Here is a 13,350-nt window from a genome sequence, read left to right as displayed (position 1 = left end):
AGTTTTTATCAAATGCTTCAGAGCACTACAAAACCATTACGTTGGCCTCTGTGAGAAACAAAATGTTGGATTAAGATGGTTTTTGGTCTGGTCCAGGAGCATTATTATGTTCTTATTAATCAAGAGGGGGAAAATATAAAATTCAAAATACTCAGCAGAACTGAAGATATGTTTGCATTAATCTGCTTTATTATAATAAAGATATTTATCCTCTGTTATTTTGGGATTTAGTCTTTAGTCCCATACTAGAAGGTAGTTCATTAAGTCAGAAGGAATGAATGTAGAGTAGAAGGCAGATATGAGATTTATACTGAGCATCATAGTAACAACCACTTTCCAAGCAAATTGGCTGTGATGAAAATTAGTTCTGACAATTGTACCCAATTTATTTAAAAATGTAGAAAAGGCATACATTAGTTTCATCTTATAAATTGCTTTTATACCTAGGCTCATTCCCAATATTATTGTAGGGAAAAAAAGTGATTCTGATATTTTTTAGTACATGGACTTAATTTCCAACCACCCCCCCAAATAATCTAGGTTTTATACAACGTTCTCCTTGATCACGACTAAGCCTTGGCATCAGAATTGCACAATGAAGTATATATACATAATAATTTTTTATGAATATGAACAGAAAAAAGTCCAGTCTATAGCCTTTATTAACTTACTGTACATCAAATGCACAAAATATGTTAAAGTGATGGATTATAATTTCTATAATTCCCAGTTCATGTATTTATCAGAAAAAAGATTGCACAAAGAAATTGTAACCAATGAACTGTGTCGCCTACGGTTGGACTTAAGCGTAGTACACAAAATTATCTGCTACAATGTCCTACCGGACAATGACTACTTCAGCTTCAACTGCAACAATACAAGAGCACACAACAGATACAAACTCAATGTTAACTGCTCCAAACTTGATTGCAGAAAGTATGACTTCAGCAACAGAGTGGTCAATGCCTGGAATGCACTACCTGACTCTGTAGTTACATCCTCAAATCCCCACTCCTTTAACCTCAAACTATCCACTATTGACCTCACCCCATTCCTAAGAGGTCTGTAAGAAGCTTGCATAAGTATACCATCGTGCCTCCCGTCCCTGTCCTATTGTCCCCATTTAATCGTACCTATTTTCTGTATTCTTACTCATGTTTATACTTATACCTATTATTTTGTAAGCGATTGACAAATCAAATCAATCAATAAATAAATAAATAAATAAATAAATAAGATGTAATTTGAGGAAACTAGTATAGGGAATTGTATATAATTATTTTTCCTGAATCAATCAGTCAAGGTTTGTTAAAATGAGTATATCAATGTCTTTATATAACTTATAAATCTAATTCATTCTAATAGTACAATCTTAAACATTTACTCAGAAGGTAAGGTTCACAATGGATTTATTTCTAGATACATGAACATTTTACCTCAATAGGTGGCACTAATGGACAAGCTGATCTTCTTTCTGAAGCTACCATAAATAGGGTTGAGCTTCTTTAACATTTAAATGGGAGACTTAGGAAGCCCAAACAGTATCCTGGAAGAAGGAAAGGGAAACTCTTATATCATTGCAAGAAACCTGTATAGATGTTATCAGGAGCCAAGCTTGACTCAAAAGAAAAATTACCTGTAGATGGACACCTGCCTATTCATTTTGTAGAAAAACTCTTGTTAACTTTGTAAGTTACCTTAAATATGCCTTTTCTGAAATCACTTTTATGTTATATGTAATTTGCCAAATAAAAACAAAACATGAGTTTTGAATATATAATTGTGATTTATATCACATTACACAACACCTTTGACCCATTTTTAATTCAGCTCTATATATCATCAGACTGACTGAAATTCTCCAAGGCTTTCGAAAGTTTTCCAGACCTCTCATTTATTTTTAAACCCAATATGCCAATAAATTAATTACGTTTTTGTAACTAGTTTTCTTCATAGAGCTTAGGGAATTATGCATAGTTGCTCTCACAAATGCTATTATCTCAGTTAGTCCCATAAGATTGGCAAGTCAAAAGACATTCTGAGTTTAATACCTTAGCAGGGATTTAAGCCATTGTCATTCCACTCAAAGTTAAAATCAAACACTATTTTCAACCCATGAGAAAACCATTGGCTTTGCTTTTGTTTTTTTAGTTTCAAGTCAGTTGCCAAAGGCATCTTTTTCCCTGAATATGTGTATGTCAAATAACAAGGCAAATTTTGTACTGGACTCTTCTACAGAACCATCCTAGCTGAAATCATACATTTGGACCTCAAGGAAAACCTTTTCCAACAAGTCCTTTGAGATGCATTGCCTATGCGGGTTAGGAATTCCGAAAATATTAAAAGACTGCTGGACAAATACTCTCCCCCTATTTCCCTGCCTTTATAATTAATTTCAAGAATTGGCCATTATAATTGGGAAGACCTGGAATATGTCAATTGTTAACTATTATTATTTGATGAGGAATTACTTCCACCAAGAACCAAGCAGTGCTCCTATTGACTCAATAAGAAATTCGTTTCTTAACTTCTATTAAACATAACGCAATTTTGACATTAGAAAGAATAGATCAATCTCAGTATCCCGGGCCGCTCATCGCTTCTTTTCTTTGCTTGGCTTCACGCTGGAAAAGTCAAGCTCAGTTTGGGTAGCAGGGATTGGATGGAATTCCCAGCGTGATTTATTTCAGCCAATAAGGAATGAGAAAAGTGAAATGTACGTGAAGCCCAAGAAGTAAGCCGTAGCAACCTTTCGAAATAGGGGAAGTGCTTGAAAGACTTCAGATCATCGAAGGAGAACTCGAAGCCGTGATACAATATTCCTTCTTCTTTTGCATGGGAGAATAAGTTTTTGTCTCCAGTTCCAGATCCTGGTGAGGCATGGGCAGGATTATTCTGAACATAGGAAGAGTCGTTTCTCTCCTTGAACAATCGTAGTAGTCAGTCCCTTAATTCTCCGTTTATAGGAAAGGGATGTCAGATTGGTATAACGATTTTAAACCCCAGCCTGCCCCTCTTTTGTAGAAATTAAGATGCAAGTGATACGGACTGTCATAGAATTCGTTTGTGTACCTTTAATACATTTGAGGAAAGTTGCCCTATTAACCGAATAACCAAGCAACGCCAGTAATGGATCGGAATAAAGATACTGAAACCCGCACACGCTTGTGTTGTAGGGGACAGTATGAGAATAATGTGCATTGCCTTTTTCCGGGTTACCTTTCCGATTTAATCCCCAGAAGAAAGATCAGCAAAGTTCGGCTAAGGTGTACCCCCCTCTAAAATGAGGACGTGTGGGTGGATGGGGTAGACGTGATTTATTTAATAAATCCAAACCTTGAAACAAAAGATAATATTCATAATAATACTTAAATTTGAAATACTAAGTTCCCGAAGTGGGATCATTAACATATTTTGAAACTGTTTGAGGTACTCTAATTGAAAATTGTTTTATAACCTAGCTTGAAAGACTTCAGATTTACTTTCGTGCTTAACAGATACAATAATGATTTGGAAATAATATTTGCAATTCTTACCGGTGTTGAAGCAGACAAATGGGCATCTGATTTAGAAGTTGCTTTTCTGGGGGAGAGGGGAGAAGGGGAGGGGACAACTACAAATGTTATGGGGGAGGGAGGTAAAATGTTTGTGATTTCTATTCTATTATTATTATCTTGTAAGCAATTGACAAAAATAAATAAATAAAATAAAATAAATAAATTAAATAAATAAATTACAAGGCAGTCAACAGCTGGGGGAATAGACAACCTTTCTAAATTGTGCACGCCTCATTTGATTACAGGTGGGTGACATTGCATGAAACTTGGCAAAAGAAAAATATTTTTTTAAATATGAATTAATAAACTTTACAAGCAAATGGGCTCTGTAGTTCACAAAAGGAAAAAAGAAGAGAGATAGGAATTTTGAGATGCTTATTATGAGGATTTCTCTGGATGCCAAAGTAATTTTAAGGGACAAGGAGGCCCCTAAAGATAAGTGAATGAAACTATATTTCATGCATGGATTTAAAAGTTCCAAAGTAGTTTGGGGGCAATGATCTGTATTTTTTAAAAAAAAGCTGGAATTAAGGCCTATAAAATTGCTTTTTGTTCTAGGTGTGCATTTAAATGTAAGAAGAGTAATTGTCAAGATAGGTAAGAATGACAATGAATATATAGTATCTCTAAACTCATGTTTTGTTTCATTTTTAAAAAGTGTACAAATTATGTCAGGTTTAGTAATTTATTTCTTTTTCAGGACAAAATGTTTTTGGTGGGATTGACAGGTGGCATTGCATCAGGGAAAAGTACAGTAGTAGCTCTGTTGCAGGAACTGGGTTGTGCTGTTATTGATGCTGATGTTATAGCACGTCAAGGTGAGTTTTCTATAAAGTTATTTGTTTGCAGATCAGTGTGATTTTCCATAGAACCACTTTAGAAATCCTGTAGAATTCCAAATGGAGACATTATTGGGAATGATTCCATACTCCTTACTTTTAAATATGACATTTCACATGTCTTGGAACGAATGTATATATTATATTTCTCTCTTCTAACAGCCTCTGGTGTTCATCAGACTGTGGGGCTAGTTGGTATATTTTTGCCTTTGTACTAAATTCCATCTGAAGATTTTCTAACCACGTATGTGTGTATATGTCTCTTTCTCTCTTTCTCTACACCGATACTCCTCCCTCCCTCCCTCCCTCCCTCCCTCTCTCTCTCATACACACACACATGAGACTGACCATGGGAAGAGAAGAAAATTTATGATAGAAAATTACTTGTAGAGGTAGAGGGTTATTAAAATACTTTCTCCCTTATAAGATCCTTACCAGTTAAATCCCACCACAAGACATACCACTGTCTGAGGAAGAAAATCATGTTGCCGTGTTTCATCCTTTTAACTCCTTACTTAGTATAAAGATTAGCCTTCAAAATCATTTCTTTGAGTGTTGGGAGTAGATGAGGGAACTTATTTTATGTGACTTCAGTGGACCACAGTTGAGGCACCTGAAAAAAATAACTATCTGGCTTTATTCTCAGTGTTTATTTTGTTATTTCCACTTGTCCATCCCAAGCTAGAATATATGACTGATTTATGACAGTATTTTTAATCATTAGAGACATCTAATATACGAAAGAAAAATGTTACATATCATGAGTCTTAAATGTAGAATTCATTGCCACAAGATATTATGATATGTACTGGCATTAGACCCTTTTTGAAAGGTATATTTCAGATGCTGCCTTGAGAGCAAGAAATGCATCTCTGACCATTCAATTCCAAATCATTGATGATGAGAAGAATGCAGCCATATTGCCTTGGATAAATACAGTATTTCTGCAAAGAAAAAATGCCATGTAGATGTATGATTGTCCTGTCCCATCAGACCAATTTCTGTGTTTTAATTTGGTCTGTGATCTGTGAATAGTTGCTGGAGGTGCAACAGGACTAATGCAACATTTGGAAGAGAAGTGTGTTTCTAAGCATGAAGCCTCATTCAGGACATAAGAGGACTGACTATACATTGGATTAAAGTGTTTTTTCTTTCTTGCCTCCCTTCTTGCCGGTTGAAAGTCTTTGTAAAGCATATGGACCAACTGAATACTGACTCCATAAGGAATATTTGCTGTTTCTTTCTGCTATAATGTTTTCTTTCCCCAGTGGTACAGCCACACTTCCAGGCATATCGACGTATTGTGCATTCCTTCGGTCCAGAAATTCTTTTGGGGAGTGGTGAGATCAACCGTGAAGCTTTAGGAAATATAATTTTTTCCCAACCAGAAAAACGTCAACTGCTAAACTCCATCACTCATCCTGAGATCCAGAAGGAGATGTTAAAAGAGATCTTGAAATACTTTGTCTTGGGTAAGCAGCTGGAGAGTTGATATTATTTTGTAGAATCCTTGGGGCACCCTTCCTGCTGACAAAAATGATAATATCTCTATTGGCCATGTGTCCATTTTATTATTCTATAGCAAGGGAAGAAAGGGCTGAAAAGGCAACTTTGCTGGCTCCCTTTGCGACGTATTGTTTGCAATCACCCTTTTACTTCTTACATCTTGAGGGTTCTGTGTTCTTTATACTTGCCCTTTGCATTTTTAGTCCCTTAATGTGGTTTTAAAGAGCACACACAAAAGAATCTTTAGGCAGCATTGTGCATAGTGTCATGCTTCCTGAAATGCTCAGGCGTTTCTCCAGGACCCCAATTCTCCTGATGCTCTTCTAAAAGCAGTCTTTGAATTTGCTAAGATAAAATAATGGCTTGACAGTTGGGATTTCAGCAGTGCCTTTATATTTTTCCATTTACTTTGTGATAACTGTGACAACTACAGCCATCAAACCGGTCTAATCCAGTACCGTCCAAATCCTTCTACAGAGGATGTTATTTCTTTTGTTCTCCACCTGAACTTGGCACACTTAGACGAAAGAAATACTCATGTGTGAATGCTGTTTGTCCATTTCAGTTCGGCACTTAATACTCCTTTGTGCAACTGAATTCTTGACAGGCCCCAGTATGTGTGTTTTGGGACTAATATTTCTAACACCACTTTCTTGAGCACAGGTTCTCCTCAAGGCTATGTCTTAGGTCTGCTGTTGTTCACCCTGTTGACTCATCACTGTTGTGCAAGATTTGCCACCGACGATATTGTGAAATATGCAGATGGGCCTTATTCAGGATGATAATGAGGGTGCTTACTGGAAGGAGTTACAGGGTTGGTGAACTGGTGTAATAAAAGCAGCCTTGTCTTGAACGTAAAGGCAGGCAGAGCCACATACCTCTGTGTATTAATGATTCACCTGTGGAGGTGGTTAGCAACATCACGTTTCTGGGTGTGCAGCTAATGAGTAGGTTAGCGTTGTTGCTCAACAGTGAGACATTGGTGAAGCAGGTACAGCAGCGCCTGCATTTTCTACGTCACATGAGAAATGTACATGTTCCTTCCCCTGTCCTTACTACTTTCTATAGAGGGATGATCGAGAGCATCCTATCATATTGCATTACTGTCTGGTTTGGAAGCATTACTGTTCCTGACAGGAGGAGAATGGTAAGGATGGCAGAGAAGATTATTGGCTGTTCACTTCCATCTATCAAGGACATAGCATATAAACAATGCTTAAGCAGGATTCGCATAGGATGCTACACATCCTCTTCCTGACCTATTTTCCTTATTGCTTTCTGGGAGGAGGCTATCCATCTAAATTCAGCCACAGTGTTGTTCCATATAGTATCAACTTTTGAATTCTCAAGTTTCCTCTTTCCACTATGTATTGAAAATGAACAGTGTATGTATGTATGTGTGTATGTATGCATGTATGTATGCATATGTGTGTATGTATGCATGTATGTATGCATATGTATATATATTTATTGGTTTATAGCATGTGTACGTGTGTGTTAGGTATGGGTATGGGTAGATACATACCTTATTTTGAGAGCAGGCAACAGAATTCCATTTTTAATGTGATCCAATGTGCTCATAGCAAAAAAAAATGACAATAAAGACTATCTTACCTTACCAATATTATCAATGGCTGCTTTGGGGTCGTTGTACAAAAAGGGGATCTGGTGCTTATGTAAAGGCACATTATGTGTTGGCCATATTAAAAGACGCTGAGATACAACAGTGTCAGCTAGTGAGGAACTATGCTCTACATTGTCAGACGTATTAGAGGTTTAATCAGTAACCAGGGAAAACAAGAATCTTTACTTATGTTATCATATTTTTCCATCTTGTGGAAGGAGGAGTTCGGGACTAAGTTCAAGTCAACCACATCTCTTCTATTAAGGTGGGAAATGTGGTGAAGTTTGGAGCATAGACAATGAGGAAAGAGCTGCTGCAGGATGTCGAGTGAAAATTTGGCTTAGCAGAACCCCTGTTTAACAGGTTTCTAATGCAATGAAAAACCAAGCAAAGATGAAGGTGAATGTCACTGCCTAAATCACAGACAAACCAACTGTCTTGATTTCAAAAGTCTGGACAATTCTAGTTCTGTGTGTGCAGTAGTGTGTTTTCTTTTACCTAGTTCTACATTGCCTCCCACTTTCCTTCTATTGAGTAAGGAGGGAAAGAAGAGATCCCAATCAGACTGAGTTCTTTATGTCTCTCTGGCACATGTGTACTCTCCGTCTTTCTTAGGCACTTTCCCAAAAATTCTGGGTTGGTTTGTTCAGTGATCCATTTACTTGATTTCTTGGCTGTCCACAGTATTCTCAGGATTTGCCCCCAATACTAAAGTTCAAAATAATCAATATTCTCCCTAACCTGATTCTTCAACATTTGTTTCCATATAATGTCAAAAGAAATGTTATGGCTTGCATGATTCTGATCTTTGTGAATATAGACACATCACAGCATTTGAATGTCGATTTTAAAATCTTCATGACTGATTTGTCAGGAGTTGGTCTGCAGTGTATTTCATGACTGCTTATTCCTATATTGTTGATGATTAACCCTGCAAGGCAGAAGCAATCTACCAGTTTTCTTTCTTCATTGTCATTTCTACAGCTGGTTATTCTGCCTGTTGTCATTAATTTTGTCTCTTTTAGATTTAATTTTAGTTTCATTTTTTCACTGTGCCCCTTGACTTTTATTACTAGAGCTTTTAGATCTTTTGCATTTTTGGCTATCAGGTTAGTGTTATCCGTATAGGGCAGATTATTGATCCTTCTTTCTCCAATTTTAAAACCACACTCATCTTTTCCCAATCCATCTTCCACATATATATATATACATTCAGCAGGTAGGTAGGTAGGTTGAATAGGTAAGGGAATAGATCAAAACCTTGTGGCACTCCTTTGCCAACCTGGAGCCAGTCTGCTTCTGCATCTTCTGACCATCATTTGGCTTCCTGATCTGTACATATGAAGACCGTGCAGATTGTTCAGTGATGACCTCATGTGGCCACAACATGGGATGAGGCACTTAAATTATGTCCAGGCAGGCAGACCAAGGAGCACTATGGAATACAGGTGGATGGGAGGGAAGCAAAGAACTATGGACAGTCATTGACTTTGCTTATGGAAGGCAGGCAGGGAAATAGCAATCATGTGTTCGTGGGACGTTCTTGTAATTGTGAGCTATTGCCAAGCACCTGAATTGTGATTATATGACCACAGGGAAGCTGCCATGGCTATACATTGACAGACTGGTTGTCATTCAACAATGTCGTAACGCTGAACAAATGGTTATACTTAAGGACTACTTGTATGTATTTGCAGCATCATACAAAAAAAGATTGCTGCTATTGAAAAATTGTTTCTAATAAAAAATTGTTTAATTTAATTTCAGGCTATCGATATGTGATTCTGGACATCCCACTTCTCTTCGAGAGCAAAATGCTGACCAGATTCATGAAGCACACAGTTGTTGTGTATTGGTAAGGAGAGTACTGGAGAATACTTTCAATGCTAATGATTTAGATGGAATGAAACGCGGAGAATGGACTATGTAATTATTGTTTTCTTTAAATGGAAGTAGGGATAAAGGGCATTTTCATGTAACTATTAAAAGAATATTTAATCCAGGATAGAATTGAGGAGGCTATGGGTCATGGAATTGTCCTTAGGAGTTGAAGGGTCATTGAAATGGAGTAGAGTGATTTGTGGTCCTTCCACGAAACTGCAACTTTTAGAATAAAGCTATATGACCTGAGCTCTCTTCACCCAATTCTTTGCATTTCAGTAGTTTTCTGAATGACAAGCCTTCATCTATATCATTTTCTGATCTGGCATTAGAATCTCAGTCTATTTACAAAGGTAGGGTCTTTCAATGTAGCATACTAGATGCATACTGCCTTTTGGATGTGCAGTTATTCATAATGCATTTATATGTTCCTGTAGCCATTTGATTCATTTTGTGTATTTCTGTAGCTAGTTGGGAAGGAATTTGCATTCCTGTTCCTCCAATTACTATTACTGCTATGTATCAGAGCCTACAGGCTATATAGTGTTCTTCCTTCTGGTATGGGTATCGATAGGGTAAGCCCCATCACACTACAAATGGTCATAGGAAAAGCACATATCTGCTCTAATGTAATTCAACTTGTTTCTGCGAGACCACCTCTTGATATATAAGGATGTAAGGCAAATGCACAGGGAAGCATGTTGACAAAATTACTTTAAGTTTGGAGAGAGTCAGCATATCTCATTTTCCAGTCCATCATCTCATGGATATGCGGAGCTTTTTGAAGGTTCAAACCGCAAGAGAATGGTGCGTTGAAGTGGAGAAGGACCAAGTAACTGAAACATCCTGCTTCCCGATTTGTGCATTCTCTTAGCCACTGCTTTGCACTTACATATTCTAGCTTTTATGTGCATTATAAGAGCAAAACATTTGAGACTTGAGATGGGTGTTGGAGGTAAGGTCTTAATTCTGTCATCCTGGTATGCTTGTTATACACACTGCTGTCGTTCCATGCTTAGCAACTTCTCTTTCTCTGCCCCTCAGTGCTCCTGACTGCAGCACTTTATGTCTTTTGCCACTGAAGAATGTTCAGTTACAGGGGGGAAATAAAAGTATGATATTTGGAGATTCTTTCGGGAAAAGAGGGTGGGGGTAAGGAACACGATTAATTTCTTTCATACCAGAGAATTCAGTTGAAGCCTTCATAAAGGAGATTTCATCTGTCAAAGAAACGTGTTATATTACTGAGTTTGTGTGAAGTGCTAAGTTGTAACTCACTGTTAACAAAGCATCGTGGGTAAGTTAATGCAACACACCAACAAAATCAAGCCAACCATATTATACCTCGTGGAACTGTGTGAAATAGGTTTTGGTCATGATGAAGTGAAGGCGACATAAAGAATTTTGGGAACTCTTGGAAGATTACCAGCTGCTCGAGCCCAAGGAGTAGTGGTTAATTTCTTCTGCGAATCAGTTGTTACTATGGGAAGAGTACAGAGGGAGGGTCATTGTTAAAGTTTTCACCACTACTACAATTAATAGTGAGAAATTTAATCAGGGTTGTTGCTTCCTTTGTACTAATAACATTGGGGAAGCATCTGTCTTGCATGCAGTGGGAAGGGAGAAACAAGATGAAAGTTTTTCTTCTCAGTGATTCTGGTCTAAATGAACATTATAGGTACAATTTGGAAAACATTTGATTTTAATTGAATTCGTTTTCTTTTCTATTAGTGACCCACAAGTCCAGCTGTCTCGCTTGATGCACAGGAATGGGTTGACTCAGACAGAGGCAGAAGCACGCATTTTTGCTCAGATGCCTCTTGCTCAGAAGGTCAAGTTGGCTAACCATGTCATTGATAACTCAGGAGATGCTGAGGCCACCAAGAAGCAGGTCCTAAAATTACATACAGAGTTGGAGAACTCCTTGGAGTACCTTACGGTGCGCTTATTGGCTGTAGCAGCAACAGTGGGAATGGGAGGCCTCGTGTACTTTCTAGTGCAGCAGTTTGTGTGACAGTCTGTTCTTTCATTAGCAAAGAAGGCAGAGGAAATCTAGATCTTTAATTTAGATTGCATTGCATTAATGCATAAAAGATTGATTATCTGAACAAGAAGGAATTTTAGTGGGGACTTGGATTAGTAAGTGGACTACTAGGTTAGGGGCGGTGATTGGGGAAATACATTAATTTAATAAGCAAGAATTAAAGTACTGTTTTTATATTAGTTTTTGGCATGAGAATAACTGCAAGTTTTTATTTTTTTAAAAAAAGACTTATCGTTGGATGAGATCTGCTATTAACCATCTCTTAGAAACATTTTCTTTTGTGGCTCCTTTAAGAAAGTAATCAACATGCATTATTACTTCTGTAGGAGTGGGTGAGGGGTAAACGTAACCAAAACACCCCTTACAAGGAAATAAGGAGTCAACTCTGTGATTTTTCACTTAAGACATTATGCTGCTTCATATTGTGCAATGTCTTTTTATTAAAATGACTAATTGAACTCAGTGTTACATAGCCAGCTTATCTTCAAATATAGTTCTTTTATTTGACATTATAACTATCAGTCTAAGATGAGTATGATGGAATGTGATTAAATGCTGTAATGTACTGGTAATGTAATATTTTTAAATTTCCTATAATCAGAGAATCTTGACTACTTCGCATGTCTGCAAAGGTTTTGAGACAGTCACAAGCTTTCTGTAAGTATTACGGTGATGCAGAGAAACACTGCAGAGTCCACTTTTGAAGCACAACTCAGGCTGAAACATACTCCTATAATCTTATAGTCAGAGAGCTTTGGAACGTGCCTAAGATACTCTTTAAGGTTGTATGTTATTATCTTATTCTACTGTACCAGAAAGAGTTGGAAGTCAGTTCTTTTCTTTTTCTTATACCTTTTTCCTCTTTCTCTTCTCCTCCTCTTTTTTCCATTATTCTAATTTTTCTTCGTATTTCTGTATTTTATATTTTAATAAACTAATAAAAATTGTAACTGAAACATACCCAAGATACTCTTGCACCTTATACATGATGAAGAAACTAACCATGGTGACCAATAACTGGTTGCAATCAGATTGTTGCTCAGTTACATTACAATCTTAATATACAATTGTTGCTCATGTAAAGTTGCTACTGTTCCTGATGTATAAAGAAATTATAGGTCATATTAATAGATTCATTATTTTGTAATAGTCTAATTGAAATGTATAGAAATTGTGGAGGAAACTAAAGTTGAAATGTGGTTTAGCTCCTGACAACCCTAATTTTGCATTCTAGTGTGAACATTAGAAGGTCCTTGTTCCATAACTATAAGTAATGTCCACATATCAGGAAGTTAATCATGGCTTGCAGGCAGTATGTTCAATAAATTCAAGTGCAGTCACTTAATTTTATTTATTTTATATGGTTCTGTGAAAGTAGATATTAGTAGAGAGAAATGTTCATTCATATTCTTGAAAGGGATAAATGTGGTAAATTCATTTATAAATTTTGGCTTATTTTCTTATACACTTTAGTTATTCATCTTTTATACAAGTGGAGTTTCACACAGCTGCATCCACAAATGTGAAATTGTAAGATAACTGGACTCTCTTAGGGCCAAGAAAAGTGAGGTCTTAATAGTGCTGCTCACAAGACTCAAAATACTAAGCTAGAGAAAATGTGTTGATGTAGTCACACTTTCTTCACATATAACAAATCTGTGTTTGCCATGTTAGCAGATGCCAAGTATAATTCTGTTTTCCCTAACAGTATACATATAGTTTCATACTGGTATATCTCTGCTTTTGACTACGCTGCATTTTCAAATGTGTACTTCAGGCAAATACTACTTGTACTATTGATTTTCTGCATTCCTGTCAAAGTAAAAGCTGAAGGAAAGGGTGGGTAACAGGTGGGACAAAAATCTTACACCTGAATACTATAGGTTTGGAGGATTTCCC

General features: G+C 36.9%; 1 protein-coding gene across 10 annotated transcripts in view; it reads left to right on the top strand.

Moving 5' to 3' along the window:
* The first annotated feature begins 2,782 nt into the window (after nt 1–2,782).
* DCAKD (dephospho-CoA kinase domain containing) overlaps nt 2,783–13,350 on the top strand; it is a 22,090-nt gene continuing 11,522 nt past the window's right edge. For 5 of the 10 annotated variants that reach the window (XM_087947216.1, XM_087947223.1, XM_087947221.1 and 2 more), the window contains exons 1-7: nt 2,783–2,873; nt 4,116–4,154; nt 4,258–4,375; nt 5,665–5,868; nt 9,294–9,381; nt 11,139–11,346; nt 12,053–12,108. In XM_087947216.1, the coding sequence (XP_087803342.1) occupies nt 4,264–4,375; nt 5,665–5,868; nt 9,294–9,381; nt 11,139–11,346; nt 12,053–12,108 (668 nt within the window). In that variant the 5' untranslated portion in view covers nt 2,783–2,873; nt 4,116–4,154; nt 4,258–4,263. Of the gene's footprint in view, nt 2,874–4,115; nt 4,155–4,238; nt 4,376–5,664; nt 5,869–9,293; nt 9,382–11,138; nt 12,571–13,350 lie in introns of those variants that run through there. The other 5 variants (XM_087947224.1, XM_087947217.1, XM_087947225.1 and 2 more) reach the window with 5 other exon arrangements.

Source organism: Notechis scutatus, chromosome Z (genome assembly GCF_049901735.1).
Source record: "Notechis scutatus isolate UNSWTSFEM ecotype Mainland chromosome Z, rNotScu1.2, whole genome shotgun sequence".
Lineage (NCBI taxonomy): Eukaryota > Metazoa > Chordata > Lepidosauria > Squamata > Elapidae > Notechis > Notechis scutatus.
This window is presented reverse-complemented; position numbering and strand designations above follow the sequence as displayed.